The sequence below is a fragment of the Solanum stenotomum genome, chromosome 3 (assembly GCF_019186545.1).
Source record: "Solanum stenotomum isolate F172 chromosome 3, ASM1918654v1, whole genome shotgun sequence".
In the NCBI taxonomy this organism is placed as follows: Eukaryota; Viridiplantae; Streptophyta; class Magnoliopsida; order Solanales; family Solanaceae; genus Solanum; species Solanum stenotomum.
The window spans coordinates 35,230,674-35,251,331 of record NC_064284.1 but is presented as its reverse complement, the minus strand read 5'-3'; the positions used below and the strand labels follow the sequence as shown (position 1 = coordinate 35,251,331).

General features: G+C 39.1%; 2 protein-coding genes across 2 annotated transcripts in view; one reads left to right on the top strand and one right to left on the bottom strand.

Annotated features, from left to right (window-relative positions):
* The window catches only part of LOC125857448 (uncharacterized), a 622,948-nt gene that overhangs the window by 75,904 nt on the left and 526,386 nt on the right, over nucleotides 1-20,658 (bottom strand). The gene's annotated exons all lie outside the window — the stretch shown is intronic.
* Nucleotides 9,088-9,657, top strand: LOC125858904 (uncharacterized). The gene has a single exon (XM_049538676.1). The coding sequence runs from the start codon at nucleotides 9,088-9,090 to the stop codon at nucleotides 9,655-9,657; it is 570 nt and encodes a 189-aa protein (XP_049394633.1).

Here is a 20,658-nt window from a genome sequence, read left to right as displayed (position 1 = left end):
GGCAAATTCTATGTGTCATCACACATGGTTCACGGTAAGCTCATCACACAAGGCATTGACACCAATGTCAAACAAGACTCCACACTTTCGCTAGTATGTAATGTTCATCACAAGAGACTCAATTTGATACTTGGCTAGTCACAACGAGATGTAAAAAGTTCACATATTGTCAATGCAACTTCATTTGGCCTCATAGTAGCCGCACATTTATTTTTGTTCGATTATGAGCACTATTCAAGTTATCGATATGGATCACGACCGATACTTAAATTTGCAAGAGAACAGCCACATGCAAACACAAACAAGAGGTGGCACAATGTTTTCGGAAGGGTCCAAAAATCATTTATCGTTAAAAACACAGAGCCACAAGCTCATCATCCACAAAAACAATATAAAACACAATTATAGCTCAAAACCCAAAAAATATACACAGAACCATAGTCACAAAACGTGGGCCTCACCCCACCACAAATAAAAATCATTTGTCCTCAAATGCAATCAAAATAATATCCAAAAGTCAAAGTAAAGTAAGATAGAGAGGGAGGTGAAGAAGGGATCATGTCTACTCAGTCACTCCATCTGCCTAGGCATCAGTGTTTGGTGTAGTTCTCAGAATATGGGCATCAGTGCCTGGAGTCGACTCAGAAGTACTCACTCCACTGGATCCAACCATGGTGGTGTCTCTCAAAGAAGTCTAGTGTGCAGTCTCAAACATCATATCCTCCAAGTCAGCCAGATCATCATAAACTGCAGCATTATACACCTCTATCTGCTCCTCATCGGTCTCTACATCCGACTCATCAACTGCTGCATCATCTCTATGTACATCTCCGGTGGTAGCTGGAGGATTCTCTGAAGTCTCAGGAGCGTCCACACCATCCGCAACCTCTAGTAGTGAAGTGAAGTCAGTAGACTTCAAATAGTTTACATCCTTCCTCAGATCAGCAACTTCAGCTTTCAAAGTTGTAACCTCGGAGGTCTCCCTATGCCTGCTCTCACAAGCCTCAACTCTCGTAGTGAGAGTGGCAATGGAAGTTTGGAGAGGGGTTAGTGCGGCTAAAATAGCACCTTCAATCATACATATCTCTCTAGCCTGATCGCCCTCACATCACCTGAATGGGCCAGGTGCCCCATCTTCAAGATCATCGCCTGAGTAATCTTGGCTGGCTGGGAGGAGGTAGAGGTACCCGGGGCCTGTGAAGAAGAAGAAGGAGCAAATGTACCTGAAAGTCGGGAGGCTGGAGTAGGCAAAGATGTCTTTTTAGGTATAGAATCAACATCAATCTCCGGAGAAGTATCTGTCGGAGCTGCTCTCCTTCTGTCAGCCTCCTCTCGTGTGTACTCGGCCTCAATGCGCCGGATGTCAGTGGAGGAAGACGGGGCAACCTCAATATCTCTCGTACCATCTCAAGAAACTCCAACACGCATGCACAACTCCATGATCAGGACTAGGAATGGAAGGGAAGTCTACCTCTGCTTGGCCCTCATGGCCATCTCTTGCTCAATGATAAGTCCCAAGTTGAGCTGCCTCTTCGCTAAGATAAACCCTAAACAAGCTGCCTTCGCATGTTGGAGGATAGATTCGTTCTGTGAAGGCATAATGGAGCTGCTGATGAATCTGAATCAATACCGGGCAGCTACATTCAAATCCTTCTTCTCGATTTGGACTCCCATCTGTATCTACCTCGGGGTGACATCAGAGAGAATGGGGGAAAGCCAACCATTCAAGTCATCCAGGGAGTGAGCTGTCGCCAAGCCCTCATAATCATGCTCAAACCCTGTAGCTCTCTCAAGGACAGTGTTTATGATATCGCTATAACATCCAACTTCCACAGCACGAACTATGACTGACTTAACCGGTCTGAACTCGCTGGCCTTCTTCTTGCTCTTCAGAACAAAGTCATCATACGCTGTATAGAACTCCCGGACCCGTGAAGAAATATAAGGGCCTCAAGGCTTGGTGAAAATCTAAAACCTGTGCCACTGTAGTATCTCCCTCATACTAGAGTATCTACCATATAGCCCCTCTGTCGATAACAACTTCTCATCTAGAATGGTTTGTAATCCATCACCCTTTAACCTATTTAGAAGCCTGAGAGGAGGGACGACTGGTGGAACAGGACCATAGGAGGTGCCTGAGCTGGCACTGAGTCTGCTGGGGTGGAAGCTGATGGGACTATAGCTAAGTCAGGGTGAGATCTTGCCTGCATCTCATCTCGTCGGGATTGCAAAGGCTGGTCATCCTCAGGCTCATATAAAGTAGCTTGGGAGTCAGCAGTCGCTCTCTTAGATGTGGGGCCTCTTGCCCTTGTCTTTGTCTCCTACTGGGAGCTCTTGCCTTCCTTTCTTGGGAGGATTTGATACCCTTTCATTAATTGTGATACCCCATGCTCTTTTCCAGGGTGGCATGTCGATGTTTGTTCTTACCAAACACCGGGAAAGAGTTAACAACATTTCAATCAAAAGCACTGGAAAATAGTAGTTGCAGATAGACTCACCGAACCGATCGGCAAGTCGCAGAATCACTTTGGCGAGCTAGATCGAGCTCGCCGAAAAGAGTGGCCCAAAAATCTCAGAAAAGTTTGGCATGTCGACGAAGGGAAGGCCTTTTGGCGAATCACCGACAGCATTCGGCAAGCAAGGATTAGCCTGTCGAAAGTTATGTGCAAACAAGGTTTAGGGATGCAGACAAATGGCGATCAAGAAGACCTATCGGCGAGTCACCAAGTGCTTTCGGCGACCTCAAGCTTTTCGTCAAAATTTACAGAACCCAACTACTTATTTGGCATGAAATTAAAGGCTGGATGGGGAACTTCGGCGAGCTCCACCCAGCTCGCCTAACGACCCAACATGCCTACTTTCAACCCAACTTCTCAAATTCAACCCCACAACCCCCGAAAACAAAATCAAAGCATGCACTTATCAAATTAAGCTCAGACCCAATACACCCATTACCCCGGGATACTCAGACTTCTCCCAGTTTTGCCAAATTTGGCTATTTGATTACTTTTTCCCTTAAGAATGACGCCACCCGCTCTATCATTGGGCAAATTACATCATTAGCACAAATATGGGTAACTTAGACTTCACCCAACTAGACTCAACAACATGCAAGCACAACCCCATAAGATTTAACCAATTTTAAGGTACAAATTCACAAGAATTCAACAATCTAAATAATACGGGCAAGATTTTCGAATTAACACAGGCACACACAAAAACAATTAAGATCAGAGAGGCCCAGCACACATCACTAAGATAAGATCATTTAAAATGAATACAAATTTGATAAAAATAAACTTGGGGTTCGGAAAACCAATCTTATATGCCGATTAAACAAGATTGAAATGCTAGGTGGCAAAGTAATCCACTCCGAACACACAATCAATGACTCAAATATGATAAAATTTCAAAAATACAGGGAACTAAAGTGCGGGTGTGAGTTAGGGAAGATTAAAAGTGCGGGAAAGTGAAAGAGTTTGAAAGTTTAAACCTTTTGCCTTTAAAATCCGTTCAGTTCTCGCTCATTCGGCGACATTAGTCTCGCTCGCCGACCCACTCGGTGACACGGTGAGTGGTCACTTACCTCGCCGAGTTTTATAGGATCTCCAGTTTATGTGAGAGTCCAAACGGTGGACTAGATCGCGATCGCCGACCTGGTCGATGATTCACCAAGCTGCTCCTGGGATCACCGAGTTTACAGACTCCACTTTGAAAATGTCTTGAGTCCAACGGCGATCTAGGTCGGGCTCGCCGACTGGACCTGTAGCTCGCCAACGTGCACCTTTCAAACACTTTCCACACTTTGACCTGCACAATCCACACACCATTATTTCTTAAAGCAAAAATAAAGCGATAAACACTTGGGTTTCCTCCCAAGGAGAGCCTTAGTTAACGTCGTGGCATGATGCAACTCCCCACTTAAGTTCCATTAGTAGGGTTTGCCTCATTTTCATAAGGCCACCCCTGTTTTGGTTCTAGGTAGAGATCATTCAACATTTGGTCCATTTGTGACCCTAGTAGCTGAATGAGCATGGAATGAGAGGTTGTCATCTGATTTAGCATCAAGATATTCTCTCTTACCTTACTCAACACTCTGTCGTGTTCTTCGACTTTGTGAAGAATAAGTAAGAGTACCTCTTCTATTTGCCCGCCCTCTTGCTTCTTGATCTTTCGACACTCGTGAGAGGGGATGTACATGTCCTTGTTTTTGGACAGTACCTCCAAGTCCTTCATCTACTGGGCCAAGACATCCAGCCGACCCAAAAAAGTTGTCAAGTCTTGGTCCTTATCTTTATCCATCTTCTCCCCTGTTGGTTTTGGACACACAATCAAGGAGTTGGGTTGCGGTCTCATAGGAATGTCGCATCAAGCAGCCCGAAGAGAGTTGGTCAGGAATTATTCTATTTTCGGGGACAAGGCCCCGGATGAAACATTCAAGAAGTAGTTTATCCGGAATCTCATGAGTTGGGCATTGCTGAAATAGGATTTTAAACCTTTGCCACAACTTATAAATGGACTCACCCTCTAATTGCTTGAAATTCAGGATGTTATCCGTAAAAATCATCAATCTCGAAGGAGGGTGATCCATTGGGCTACTGTTGCTACCAAATATGCTCCAATTCTCTGCTCAAAACAGCAACACACAAACCAAAACTAGATATTAAGTAAGTGCAACTATGACTAACAAGAACAAAATCCAACTTAACTAAGAATTCTCGAGTAACACCACTCCCTGGCAGCAGCTACATTTTGATTTCACGTATCATGACACTTTATCCAATAATAAATGCCAACAATCGTTAGTTAGTAATATAACCCAACTAAGTGAGTTGGGGTCGAATCCCACAGTGAGTGGTACGTATTTGAGAATCAATAGAAAAATATGATTATGTTCAAGTCAATCATAGGTAAAAAAATTTATGAATAAAAGCATGATTCAAGTTTGGGGTGACACAAGTGTCAAATAACAGAGGGGTTTTGATTGTAATCATAAACTACAACAGTAAATAACACAAAAAAAGCAAGTATAGAGACGTGTTCTTGAGATGTGATTGGATTATGGGTTAAGGTAGACAAATGGGTGATTGCAATCAATAGTGAAAAGCTATAAATCAGTGAACAAGCTAGACTTTAGAGGGGATAAACTTTCTCTCAAACAATTTATCCCGAATCAAATTGGTTTCTCTCGAATACCAATAAGCAACAATTAAGAACATCCTATGCTTTAGTCCATTCACTCACTCGAGCTGAATGTGTGGAAAAGGGCTTAGGATTCACTCTCTCGAGCTTAACCCATGACAGCCCAATATGCACAGACCATCAAATTAGTAATCTTGGTTTTAAAACCTCTCTCTTGAGAAAGCCAAAAAAACACGAAGGTAGAGGTTCATTTGCAACTACAACCCTTCAGATTAAGCCACAATTACTGAATGAAATCACTTTTAAACAACATTTACACTATCAATTAACAATACCCAACAGCTAAATCAACCCATAATCACACCCCAAGAATTGGGGTTTTAGCTAGACATCATAAAAAGATAGAAATCATTACTAAATTGTGTTTCCATCAACTGGGTACGATTAGTTTCGTCTTTACAAAGGTTTAAGATGAAGAATCTTCAACACCCACTTCCAATTTCTCAGAAATGGAAATCTTCAAAGCTAAGGAAAATATTGTCTCAAACTAAGTTCTAAGCTCTCAAACTTGAAAACTGAATAATAATGAAAACTAGATAAAAAAATCTTCAAACTAAAAATTCAAACATGTATTTAAAGTCGCCAAAAATGTGCTGCGAAGGACCATTCGATGCAATAAGTTGAGATCGCCGATCTACTCGGTGATCCACCCTTTGGTCAGTTCCATCACCTTTTTGCTTTGGCCTTCAGCAACTTCAAGTTATGTAACTTTGGGTGATATAACACTGCATCGTGGAACTATTTGATGACTCACTGACTGCTCCTTTCTATAACCGACTTGATTTTCTCCTTCAGGGCTTGCCACACTGGAACATTAGGCGAGACCATGGCCATTCGGCAACTCGCCCAATGGTTTAGGCGATCCTCAAACCTTCATTTCTTCATTCTTTCAGCTGCCTTGTTCCTTTTTGCTCGTTAGTATCCATGCTTTGTTCCTCAATCCAAATACCTAAAAATCAAGGATTTACATCAGTTATTGGCACAAAATATGCATTTGAGGACATTAAATCTATTAAAATAAAGCCCTAAATAAGTCCAAATTGTAGACTCATTAGGACCGTCGTTTGAAGGTCCTGGAATATTTTCTATGTGCTAGACCACGGAGGTGAACCATGGATCGTAGGCTGATTTATGGAACATAGGTTGTGTCATCGATCTAAATCACGTGTGACCCGCTTTTCCTTAATTTGTTTTCCTGCTTTGGTTAGGATTTAGTTTCTATAAATACTATTTGTAATTTCCAATTTTGGGAGTTAGACCCTATTGGAGACTTTTGTTTTTATCTTTTGGAATAATTTTGCAAACTTTTAGAAATTTAATTTCGGAAGTTGGTTTTATGCAATTTGCACTTTGAATTTCAATTCAAGATTTTGGTTTTCATCTATTCTAATTGTAAGTTCATGATTTCTTTTAGTAACCCTAATATGAAGTGTGAATTCTCAAGCATGAGGAGCTAAATCCACAACTAGGGTTGTGGGAACCATGAGAAATTAACAATGTATGAATAATAACTAAGTAATTCTTGAATAGTGTTTATGCATGTACTGTTAATCCTTTCGTTTAGAAGTCTTTTTAACGTAGGCCAACCTTAGAACTCGACTTATTCCTACCTTCCTTACCAAGAGGGTAATGAATGAGAAAAAGATTAAACAACGGAGATTTAGTTAAGGATTTTCTGTTATCTAATAGTCTGACTTTAATCAGTTGACGTGAGGGTGAATACCCAACTCAATTGACACTAGGACTAAACTGGGGTAAAGGTAAGGGTTAGTAAAACACGCACCCATGGACTTACCAAGTTGCGAGGTGAAAGTTCCTACTTGGATTACCAATCACTTAGGGATACCTAACTTATTAGCCTTGCATGTCAAACACTAGGATAAAATTACTATTTTTAGGAATATTGTGTTAAGAGATTGTGGGGAACACACATACCCTAGTTTCCATCTTATATTGATATCTTAAATTGTGAATCTTGTTTACTTGTTGCTCATTAATTCAAACCAACAAACTGTTATTTTATTTACAAAACCCCCTCTTTGTTACTTTTTTCTCAGAAATAGTTTGGCTAAACATAGATAATTGTAAGTTAAGTTCACGATTTAACATTTTTGTTTTCTACAGGTTTCAACTCTAGTGTATGCCAAGTACACAGAGTCAAGGAAATACCCTAACGCCCTACGATCCAAAATTAACAAGAACTTTGAGAAGAATGGCTGGAGGAGGCGTAAATCTCGCGGTACACAATGATCCCATCGGAGAGGGTCAATGGGATAGAGTTGATCTTCAACCTCTTGGAGTTGTAAATGTGCTCGCTCGGGTTCAGGGTAGTCATCTAATCGAAAATGCAGAAAGGGTGCAAAACCAGCCAGCACCGATGTTTCGTGATCACTACAGGGTTGACTATGACACGATTTGATCATCTGGGGCTATTGTTTGCCCTCCATTACCTCTAGGACATACATTTGTGGCCACCAGCAGTCTTATGCAAACGCTTACATCAAGAGGGTTGTTCGCTAGGTTACTTTTGGAAGATCCATTCGCTCGCATGGCTAAATTGACAAGCAATCTGTTTGAGTAGCGTGGGCAACTGGATTTAGATATGAATGTTATAGGTTTGAAAGAATTCCAAATTTTGTTGACTGGTGTTGTTGTTTTGTGGTTTTCTGAGCTGTCATACAGTTCGATATATAAATGGGACTAACTGCATAAAGTGTTCATGGCGAGGTATTCTCTAGTGTCCAAGAAGTTGAATTTCAAATATAGACTAAATAACTTCACGGCACTACCTGGAGAGTCGGTAAGCAGTTTATGGGATAGGTTCACTGGATTCATCAGGAGTGTTCTGAATCACCACATAGATGATGAGTCATTGAAGGAGTACTTCTACAGAGGACATGATGATAATGGAAAGGCTATGTTAGATACTATTGCTGGAGGATCTTATGGTGAGTGCACTTTTGAGGAGATTGCTGAAAAACTTAAGAGGAACTGCCAGAACAATAAAGCATGGAGCACTAGGAAGGCAAATACTGATAGAAGCACGTTTGTTGTCCAAACTGTACCAAGTCAATCAAACGATGACATTCGTGAAGAGATGGCTCAAATGAGGACAGAAATTGGCTTGGTATTAAAGCATGTGAGTGGAAGTGCAGAAAAAATAAATGCGGTAAATTATCTAACTAGACCTCCACCACCGCTAGTTGAGGAGTATTACTATAAGGAGGATGAAAATTTAGTTAATGATTAGATTGGGGGTTTTCAAACCAACGCCCAAGGTTCCAACTCGGATAATTCACTAAGGTCGGAACTATGACAACTACAATCGTGATGGAAACTATGTCTGGGATAGGAACTACAATCGTGATAACAATTACAACTGGAACAACTATGGCAACAACAATGAGAAGATTGGGACACTATGTTCCACTTGGTAATAGAGAGGCTGGTAGCAGTATGACCCGCATTGAGGAAATGATACAGAAGATGATGAAGAGATTTGATGCGATGGATAAGAATGTGAAGGAGATGCGAAATGATTTATCTGGAGTTAGTCAGAATGTTGATGCCTATGTAATGTCGATCAAGCAACTAGCAGTAGTTTAGTCAGTTGTCCACTACTGTGAACCCACGCCAGCCTGGCACACTTCTTAGCAACACTATCCAAAATCTGAAAAATGATGGGCATTGTATGGCAGCCACAACTCTGGAGAAAAACATACTATAGATCCCTCCATGCCTTCTAAGGTTGAAAGAGTGATCAAAAATAATAAGGATGATAATGAGGTTACTGAAAATCTAAAAGCTGATACAGAGAAGGGAGCTGAGGTGACCCAAAAAGTTGTTCCCATGCCTAGACCTCCACCTCCATTCCCATAAAGGTTGATGAAAAAGACTGAAGAGGAAAAATATCCCAAGTTCATCGCTATGTTGAAGAAACTATCCATAAATGTCCTATTGATAGAAGCTTTGGAACAGATGTCTGGGTATGCGAAATTCATGAAAAACTTGGTGACCAAAAATAAGGCTGTCAATTTTGAGAATGAAGAAAAGCTGCAACATTGTAGTGTTATTTCTACTAGGTCACTTGTGCAGAAGAAAGAGGATCCAGGAGCTTTCAGTATTCCTTGTACCATTGGGATTTTACACTTTCTGAAAGCTTTGTGTGACTTGGGGGCCAACATTAATTTGATGCCATTGTCCATTTATAAGAAGTTGGATTTAGGAGATCCAAAACTGACTGCGATGCGTTTACTTATGGTCGATAGAACTGTGAAGAGGCCTATTGGATTGCTCCATGATGTCCTTGTGAAAGTGGAGTCATTCATTTTTCCGGTGGACTTTGTGATATTAGATTGTGAGGTTGATTTTGAGGTTCACATCATCTTAGGAAGACTATTTCTTGCTACTGGGCGTGCATTGGTAGATATGGAGAGAGGGCAGATGAAGTTTTGATTAAACAATGAGGAGGTAACTTTTAACACCTGTAGGTCTATGAAGCATGAAAGTGATCTTAAAGTGGTGAATCATATTATGGAGCAAGAATATGAAGTGTCCATTGAAGATAGGTTAGATGTTGATGCGCTAGCAGCGGTGATAATGAATTTTGACAGTGATGGTATTGATGACTATGATGGGCTAGTTGCTTCACTTGATAGGTTCGAGTTCCGCTTCAAGCCAAAATGGTTGGAATTAGACATGAAAAATCGAGACACCCCACTGATAAAACTGTTTGTAGATGAGCTTCCAAAATTGGAACTTAAGGTTCTTCTATCCCATTTGTGGTACGTATTCTTGGGGAAACATAACACTTTGCCAGTAATCATTGTTGTTGATTTGAGTGAAAGGCAAATAGAGGCCTTGGTATCGATGCTGAAGTGGTTTAAGAGGGCTATAGGATGGACTATTGCGGACATTATTGGGATTCCTTCATGCATTTGTTCTCACAAAATTCAATTCATGCCGAACAACAAGCCAAGTATTGAGCATCAAAGGAGACTGAATCCCCCTATGCAAGAGGTTGTGAAAAAGGAGATCATTAAGTGATTAGATGCTGGAGTTATATATCCTATTGCTGATAATAGTTGGGTTTGCCTAGTTCAGTGTGTGCCAAAGAAATGAGGAATCATTGCGGTTCCCAATGCTAAAAATGAGCTTGTTCCAATGAGGTCGGTGACTGGTTGGAGAGTGTGTATGGATTACCGCAAGTTAAATGCATAAACTGAGAAATACCATTTCCCAATGCCGTTCATGGATTAGATGCTAGATTGTCTCACTGGTAAGGATTGGTATTGTTTTCTAGATGGGTATTTGGGTTACAATCAAATCTCCATAGCTCCGGAAGACCAAGAGAAAACCACATTCACTTGTCCTTATGGGTCTTTCGCCTTCAAAAGGATGCCATTTGGGTTATGTAATGCTCCAGCGACCTTACAGCGTTGTATGATGTCGATATTTTCATATATAGTGGAGGACATGATAGAGGTATTTATGGATGATTTTTCTATAGTAGGTGACTTGTTTGATGACTATTTGACACATTTGGTTAAGGTACCAAAATAGTGTGAATAGTGCAATCTCGTGCTCAATTGGAAAAAGTGTCACTTCATGGTAAAAGAGGGTATAGTTCTAGGTCATCAGATTTCGTAGAAAGGTATTGATGTAGATAGAGCTAAAGTAGAGGTAATAGAAAAGCTTCCACTACCCATCTCTGTAAAATGTGTTTAAAGTTTTCTTGGGCATGCATGTTTTTACTAAAAGCCTAAGTTGAGGGTGGCTAAATAAGAAGTGACCTTAATCTCAGCCCTGGTTCGACCTCGTACATTGTGCACCTCAACTCATGCTAAACACATAAGTTGAGGAAGGCCGTGAAAAAGGAAACTGAAGAAAAGGGTATGAAAAGAGTTGTGTATAGAAGAAGAAAAAGGATAGAAAAAGATGTGACTAAATTCAAGAGAAACAAAAAGAGTGATAATGATGCTAAAATAACAAAGAAAGAAGAAGTAAAAGAAAAAGAAAAAGTGGAAAAAGAAGAATGAAAAATTCAAGTCACATTTGTGCTGAAGAAGGTCAAGGAAAAGAGCAGAAAATTAAAATTTGTCATAATTGGTTGAGAAAAGAGGTAAATAGTCAATGTAATGTCAAGGAGGGCAGAAAAGTCACTAAAAGTACCCAAATGTATCCTATTTGACCCTGAGCCTACGTTACAAGCTAATAAAGTCCTATAGTAATCAAAGTGACTAGTCTAGAGAGTCTATGCAGTGAAAATAAGGGCAAGTCTATGGTATTGAGCACTAACTATATTTGAATTCACTTTTGAGCGTGAGTGTTAACTAAATCCTTAAGCTTAAAAATCAGAATTGTTGTTTGAAAAAGGATTTCTTTGAGGTGAGGGAAATAGTTACATTGTTGCACAGTTGGTACATTGGTAATTGTTTAAAGTGTTTGTGGTGATATTATTGGTCTGTCCATGTCATGTTTTAATCCGCATGAGTTAGCTTGTTGAGTCTAAATGAAAAGATTTGCACTAGGTGATGGAATTAATTGAGAAATCAATGTGATTGCTTGAGTTTTTATGTTTGCTTCCACATAAGTGTTATTTAGAGTTTTAGTGTGTTGCTTGAGGACAAACAACAAATTTAAGTTGAGGGTGTTGATATACCGTGAGTTTACGATATTTTTGATGCATTTCACTTAGAGTTTGCGTGTGTCTTGGGCTGTTTGTTATTAGATATAATGGTTTTTGTGTAATCTTTGCAGGAAATTGGTTCGGAAGCGGTTGTGAGAGAAAAAGAACTGAAGTGGCAGCAATAGCATTTTACGGATCCAAACCACAGATCGAAGTTCCATTGACGGTCGTGGATGTGAGTTTAAGGAAGTCTGACCATGTGTGGAACCAAGGAGGCAAACGACGCCCCTAGAGTGAATGACGGACCATTATGCACGATCGTCATTTCTGATCAGAAAGTTGATTTCCAGTACTTGAACCACGGAGGGATAGGACGGACCGTAGTCCAATCCACGGACCGTAGGTGGGATCGTCATTTGAAGGTCCTATAATATTCTCTAAGTGTTGAACCACGGAAGTGAACCATGTCGTAGGCTAATCCATAGTCTGTAGATCGTGTCGTCGATCGAAACTGCGTCTGACCCACTTTTCCTTATTTTGGTTTTCCTGCTTTGGTTAGGATTTAGTTTCTATAAATACTAGTTGTAATTTCCATTTTTGGGAGTTAGGCCCTATTGGAGACTTTTGTTTTTGTCTTTTGGAATAATTTTGCAAACTTTTAGCAATTTAATTCCGAAAGTTGGTTTTATGCAATTTACACTTTGAATTTCTATTCAAGATTTTGGTTTTCATCTATTCTAATTGTAAGTTCATGATTTCTTTTAGTAACCCTCATATGAATTGTGAATTCTTAAGCATAAGTAGCTAAATCCACAATTAGGGTTATGAGAACCATGAGCAATTAACAATGTATGAATAATAACTAAGTAATTCTTGAATAGTGTTTATGCATGTATTGTTAATCCTTTTGTTTAGAATTCTTTTTAACGTAGGCCAATGTTAGCACTCGCCTCGTTCCTACTTGCCTTAACAAGGGGGTAATGAATGAGAAAAGGATTAAACAACGTAGATTTAGATAAGGATTTGTTGCTATCTAATAGTCTGACTTTAATTAGTTGACGTGAGGGTTAATACCCAACTCAATTGACACGAGGACTAATCTGGGGTAAAGGTAAGGGTTAGTAAAGCACACACCCATAGACTTACCAAGTTGCGAGGTAAAAGTTCCTACTTGGATTACCAATCACTTAGGGATACCTAACTTATCAGCCTTGCATGTCAAACACTAGGATATAATTACTATTATTAGGAATACTGTTAACAGATTGTGGGGAACACACATACCCTAGTTTCCATCTTATATTGATATCTTAAATTGTGAATCTTGTTTACTTGTTACTCATGAATTCAAACCAACAATCTCTTATTTTATTTACAACCCCCCCCCCCTTGTTACCTTTTTCTTGGAAATAGTTTGGCTAAACAGAGATAATTGTAAGTTATGCTTAAGCCTAAATCATACTCCTCGTGGGATCGACCCTAATCTAAAAGTTAGGTTCTTTATTTGACAACGACTGCTTATAATTCTTTCGGGAGGTGTAATTTGGGTGTATTAGTGGATAAGGCATTGGATCATATATTTGATTCTTTTATGCCATCAACCCGCCTCAACTTTAGTTGATTCAGGCTCTAGCAATTCTTATGTGTCTGTGTATTTTGCTTCTTCTATGGGCATGAGTTTTGAGCCTATGGCAGCACCATTACGTGTTTCGACCCTTGTGGGTGAGTGTTTAGTAGTAGATCAGGTGTTTCAGTCATGCTTATACATCAAGGAAACTTAGGCTACATGAGTGCAACTACCCTACTCATGACTTGGAGTTGGTGGCGATAGTTTTTACTTAAGATCTGGAGGCACTACTTGTATGAAGTTCGTTGTGAGATTTACTCCGATCACAAGAGTCTTCAGTACATCATGAGTCAGGGGGACCTTAATTCGAGGTTGTGTTGTTGTATTGAGCTGAAGGACTTTGACATCTTTATTCTCTATCACCCAGGCAAGGCGAATGTAATAGCAGACACCTTGAGCCAGAACGAGTGAGTATGGATAGTCTAACCTTCCTATCTATTATGGAACGACCTTTATATTTAGACATTCGATCCTTAGATAATCAAATGGTTTAGTTGGATGATTCAGATTCTAGGCGTGTTTTAGCCTTTGTGGGAGTTCAGTCTTCTCTATTTGATCAGATCCATAGCCGTCAGTTTGAGCATGAGGCCTTGGTGGCACTTCGAGATCGAGTGGTAGCAGGTGATGCCGATGGCCATGCTACCTTAGATTCATATGGGGTATTAAGGTTTGCAGGCCATATTTGTGTTCCGAGAGTTGGGGGTTTAATCCACCTCATACTTCGTGAGGCCTACAATAGTAGGTATTCTATCCATCCGGGCACCGCAAAGATTTATTGTGACTTGACGCAACATTACTGATGGGGCGGCATGAGGAGAGATACTGCAGGCTATGTATCCTATTATCATAGTGGCATCAAGTGAAGGCCTAACACTTAAGACCTAGTAGTGAGTTTCAGAGATTACCCATTCCGAAATGGAAATGGGATAACATCACTATGGACTTTGTGGTAGGTTTACCTCGGACTTCTAGAGGTATTGATAGCATTCGGGTCATCATTGATCAATTGACCAAGTCAACACACTTCTTTCTTGTTCAGTTTTCATTCAGTTACAAGAGGTTAGCCCATATCTACATTCAAGAGGTGGTCATTTGCATAGTGTGCCAATCTTTATTATATTAGATTGGGGTGCTTAGTTCACTTCTAGTTTTTCGAGGTTGGGCACCTGCATTGACCTTAGCACAACTTTCCACCCACAAACTGATGGTCAGTCAGAGTGTACAATTCATGTCTTTGAGGACATGTTGCGGGCATATATTTTGGAGTTCGAAGGACAATGGGATCAGTTTTTGTCTTTGGTGGAGTTTGCGTACGATAAAAACTACCATTCTAGCATCCAGATGGCCCCATTCGAGGCCTTATATGGTAGGCATTGTCGCTCTTTCGTTGGTTAGTTTGAGTCCACAATCCTAGACCCATTGGTACAGACTTAATATAAGAATCTTTGGAGTAGGTGAGGGTGAATCAGGGGAGACTTCGGATAGCCCAGAGTAGGCGATGAAGTTATGTTGATCGTAGGCGGCAGTCTTTGAGATTTTCAGTGGTTGCACCAGTATGTTCCAGATGAGTCTCTTCTGCTCCTGTATAATGCAATGGCTACACTGATATGTTCCAGATGAGTCTCATGTGCTCCAGTATAATGCAGTAGAGTTGGATGATTGACCTTCGTGGAAGAGTCATTTGTCATTTTATCTAGACATGTGTGATGGTTGCATTCGAGAGCTATTCCTATAGTTAAGTTCTGTTGGAGGCATCTTTCAGTTGAGAAGGCTACCTAAAAGACCGATCATGATATGTGGGAGCAATTTCCTAGCTTATAATGACTTCTTGGTCATTTTTGTGTTTATGCCTCCTTTCGTCATTTCGAGCTTTCCTGTAGCGACCCCACTGGGACTGAAAGTTCGGTCACCTGGTCGTTCATTTAATTTTAGTATGAGTTTTAGTGTTTTGGAGTTTTTGAACCTTGAACGGTCAATTTTGATCACAAGTTCAAGAAAATGACTTATGAATCCAATATTGACGATTTCATCAACTCCACAATGGTTGTTTTAGTCTAGTAGCATAGTCGTCATGACTCTCAAGGCTTTCACTGCGATTAGGCATTTTAACTTTCAAGTTAAGGCTTAAGTTTGACTTTTGTCAGCATTTTGAGTAAACAAGCTCGGATGAGAATTCCATTAGCCGGTGAGCTTCAAAATGTAGAGTTTTGTCTAGAAGACCATTCGTATGGATTCTCAGGCTTCTAGGTTGATTCTGAGCCCCATTGTGGAATTTTGCTTAAAATAGAGTTTGGGTCTAGGACCCACTTTTTGTCAGGATGACTTCATATGGGAACTTCGACTACTTCGTTGAGTCTGGAATATCTAATATTGTACGGTTGCATATTTTATTTGCATGCATGGGGTTTTGAACGAATTTGGAACACCCTATCAGAGATTTTGGAACTTGTCAAACCAGTCGATAAGCATCAGCTGTCGAGGCTCATTTGGTCTTCGCATTTGTGGGCCCTTGGCCGTGATCGTGAAGGTTAATTAACCTAAGGTCCACATTTGCGGAGCCTTGGCCGCAATCGTAGAGGTTACATTCACGCGACCCATACCGCAAACGCGTGGAACCATATTTTAGGGTTCATCGACATTATTTCAAGTGTAGTACAATTCTAGTTGGGGTTATATATGTGTTGTTGTATGATTTTGAGAATTACTTGTGTAATTACTTATTTCTGAAGTATGTTCGGCCTTAGTGAAAGACGGACTAGTATTGCCTTAGACTCACAAGCCTTGTAGCTTTATTATGTCTTCAATGTCATTTCTAGAGGACTAGGTCCTTGTAGACTAGAATAGCAAACTTGGATATGATAGTATGAGCCTTATTTTAGGCATTTATGCATCTTGTTAGCGCTTTCTATGTCCTCTCCTTATTTCTACAGCTTCAATGTGTTACCGAAGGTTTTGCTCTTTCTTAGGACTGGTGTAGTTTAGGCTTGGAGCCTTTTAATGATCGTTTGGGAGTGAACGTCGATCCACGGTGTCTTGGAGCCTATTTGAGATCTTTTTTGGAGTAGACACGACTCCGGTCACTCTTGCTAGTTGGACGGCTTACACCCATAGGAGTGGACTGGCTGCCTAGGCGGCCTTGATATCTGAGATCCTCTACAAAGTCCACATGCCCTCGGGTCACTCTTGTTATATGGGTGGCTTACGCCACATTATCAAAGAAATAAGTAAAGGGGTGACAATTTGGCACCACACTAGGAGTGGATTGTCTGGCTGGGGGGCCTGAATTTGTTGTCACACTTACAAGTTGGGCTGGGAGGTGACTAATTTGTGCTTGCATGCTACTTGGCCTAGGAGCTCGTTGATGTCCTCAGTTTTGAATTTGAGTTACTCTTCATTCTTGTAGTCTTAGCTATTCTGGCACCTATCGGGCTTGTGGGGGTTCGATCGGGTTTTTATTAAACTTGCGCACGAGTGTGCCTTCTAGGCTTATGGGGGTCTATTTAGGTTTAGTTTAGTTGTACTTACATTTACTTTCAATATGCTCCCATGCTTCCTTTTATATCTGCTTTGACCTTTGTTGTGTCTAGATTCTCCCTTTTGATATTGTTTTTACCTTTTTTGCCCAGTCGACCTATGATGTCAACTGAGAACCTTTTCTTTGATACTTATGTTACACTCTACATCTTTTCAGGATGCAGTTCCTAGTACCAGCTACCAATGGTGGTCGTTCGTGCCATCTTTAACAACTTGTGGATATAGGAAACGAGGGTAAGCAATTGGTGTCCTGGGTCAACCTGTCTCCTTCTGTATATATGTTAGATAGTGTTTTGCCTTTGAGATGCCTTGTTGTGGTCCACTTTTGAGACTTGTATTTTGTTCATATTAGACAACTCTGTACTCGTGACTTCCAGGTTCATGGAGGCTTTCTATTGTATATAGTTTTTGTTTAGCTACGCTTATGTATTTTTCTTAATTGTTTGTGTATTTTTCTAGTTAATTGTACCCTTGTTCTCATTACTTGTCGTTCTGGGTATGGATTGTCTTACCCACTGATGGGTTATAGTAGGTGTCATTATGACTCGGGTAGTTGAATTGTGACAAGTGTAAAACTTTGTAATATAGTCTCTTTCTTGGAGGGTACATATGTCACGCCCTGATTCTACATCCTAAGTGTGGCCGACACTTAGAACCGTCTCTGGTCCTAGCGAAACCTTCACCTAGCTTATTTCTATATTAAATACTACAATAATTATGCGAATGTTTATAAAATATGACCATGCAATAACTTTAGAAAACAAACTGAAATACTATATAGATAAAAAAAATCCTTACAATGATGCTTGTGACACAACTGAAACTGTTACGATCCAACCCACTAGGTCGTATGGGCACCTACTCTAACATCTATAGAAGTGAACCCTTACCTCCCAATTTTAAATACAAACAATGAGAAAATCAATAAAACATAATGTAACATCCTATTTATATATGAAAATACTCTTAACTTGGTTTGGAACAAGTTCTTTGTAAAGAAACACACTAAACACTCCCCAATTAACTAGTCTAAACAGGGACAAGATTTTCTATAGAGTACAGTTTATAAAAGGACAAGACACAACTCCCAACATAATGAAATAGGTGTAAAATATATCAAAGGTAATCAATATCTTTACCTATGAAACATCACTAATTCCTGCAACCAGTCTATTCCAAGTGGAATATCAAGAGTAGTATCTGTACAAACAACACGTATTGGTAAGCATCACTAGTCGACCTAAACCCACCGCATAGTATCACACAACTTATCCAAGAAACATTCAACTTGAATATAAAAACAAGACCCCAACCTGTAATTCACCCACCCCTTTCGTTGCCAACTCTACCATCTAATTCAGTCCATCCTCATATCAAGTCATAGACTAACTTTTATACCACATAGAGTTCAAACATGAAACCAACTTAAATCCATGGAACTTTTTGGGCATGTATCAACATTTTAATTTTCCAAAACATGTATGGATTTGAATAGATTGTGTAGTGTACACTTTATGACTAACTTTTCTTTAATGTCAAGAGTATTTTCTACGTAATTTCGACAAACACTATATAGGTGGAGGAGGACGAGAGGAGGGGAAGGGTAATGGAAAAAATGAAACTGATTGGTAGGCTGCAATGTGTGGTTGTTCTTAAATATTATGAAGACTTGTTTGGAATTTGAGGTGTCATCTTCATTGTCGACTTTATTTCTATATTTTCGTTTCTTTTATATGTCTTCATTCTAATTCTATTTTTCAGCATCCATCCTATGGAATGCACGTGTGATGTACAAAATCTGTGTGTAACATGGAATACACATGTGACGCCCAAAAACTAGTATCTACCATCTTCCCTCTGTTACCTTATAAATGAATGGTCAAGATTGGTTATGAGATTCAAGACACGGGATGCGTACGTGTGATGTACAAGAGCTAGTATGATATGGATTTAGGTGTGGTGGAAAAAACTATCAAATTGAAATCAAAGAATAGATACGGATAATTTAGTCAAATTACCATTTATGTTAATGTTTTCCTAAGGAGTGTGGAAAAATAACAAACATGACAAGTAAAATATACCGGAGGAATAATGAATTTGGTGGTGCGAGGATGGAAAATATAATCAATATAATATGTTCTTAGAAGTAAATGGCATGGTCAAGACTCAAGATTATGAGATTTGAGGCATAGTTTTATTACATTATTAAATTTCTAATTTAATATTACAATACCCCAAAGTCTTCTACATCTATTTGTCAAAATATCTCCGTCAGACTAAGTGTTTTCTGGGCATGACTTGATTGAATTTTTTTTTAAAAAAAAATTATTTGACGTTCTGTTGAAAAGATAATTGTTTACATTTTGTAATTTACTTCTTTTGTTGGTTACATTATTCAATATAGTAAGACGAAGCTAACATAGTCTTTATTTTGATAATTTCAAGAATCTATTTTTTTTTATTGAGAATAATTAGTCTTTGTGTTCTTTAATCGATCATCATAATTGTTTGATTCAATTTTCACAAACATATCTTGATAAATCACAACTTTTAATTTCTTACACCAAAGATTTCATCATAAAAACTTTTTTTTAAGTTTCTTGGAAATAACCAAATTCTTGGACAATACATATGATTTTCTCAAAGAAGCTACATATTTAACTTGATTATCATCATGATTAATTCTCTTTAATAGATGTCTTATTTTTCTTTTTAATTTTTTGAAAAGAATATCATGTTTGATATTTAATAAGATTTTCATTACAATATATTTTTCCATTGTATGCACTTACTTTATAAAAGATATGATTAAAATTATCTGTTTAAAAGCACAATTATTAAAATTTAATTTAAGATCATCATATATATCAAATTATTTTGCGTTCACTAGTGAAACTATATAGTTATTTTTACACGATTTGACGGAGACTTGGAAAAAAGTTGGTTATCTTAATTTAAGATATATTTCATGTGTTTCAACATGTTTGGTCTAATTTGACTTGGTACATAATTTAAATAAATAAATAAAACTGTTGAATCTTGTGGTCTTATATTAAAGATATGTCAAAAAATATAATTTAATCGTGTGGTCTTAAACATGCCACGTGAAAAGTTGAAATGAAAAGATTGCTAAAAAGGAAAGTGATCATTCTTTTTAGCGGAAAAAATAAAAACTAGGTCAAAAAAAATATAAATGGTGGGAGTATATATATATTTACTCAGTACCTTGAACATAGACTTCTTTATTATTTCAGCTGCCCAGTTGAAATAAAGTTTTGAAATTGAAGCTCTCGACCTACCATGAACATACCTTCAAAGACACCGGAGAAAGTAATTGTCATTGCTCTTCCCGCCGCCAACACTTCTTTATCGCGTCTGGCTTTTCCTAAGGAGAATGAAACATCCATGCCGCATGAAAAACATCAAGTTGTGGAGATGGTTTCTTCTACCTTTGCTGAGATTTCGGGTTATGAATCGGATAAAAATCCTGCACTAGGGCCATTTTTCTCGCCCAACATACAACATCAGGCCCAGAATCAAGAACCATCGGGTAAGAAACCCCCTATTCCAACTTTTTTTAAATTTAAAGGTTTTATGTATTTTAATTTAGCAGATAGAGTTACCTAATATATGATGAAAGGTAGTAGGTGTTCACAAAAATATATGG

Excerpts from the sequence above, each read along its gene's own strand:
- LOC125858904 (XM_049538676.1), top strand. The coding sequence starts at position 9,088 with ATGAAAAAGACTGAAGAGGAAAAATATCCCAAGTTCATCGCTATGTTG.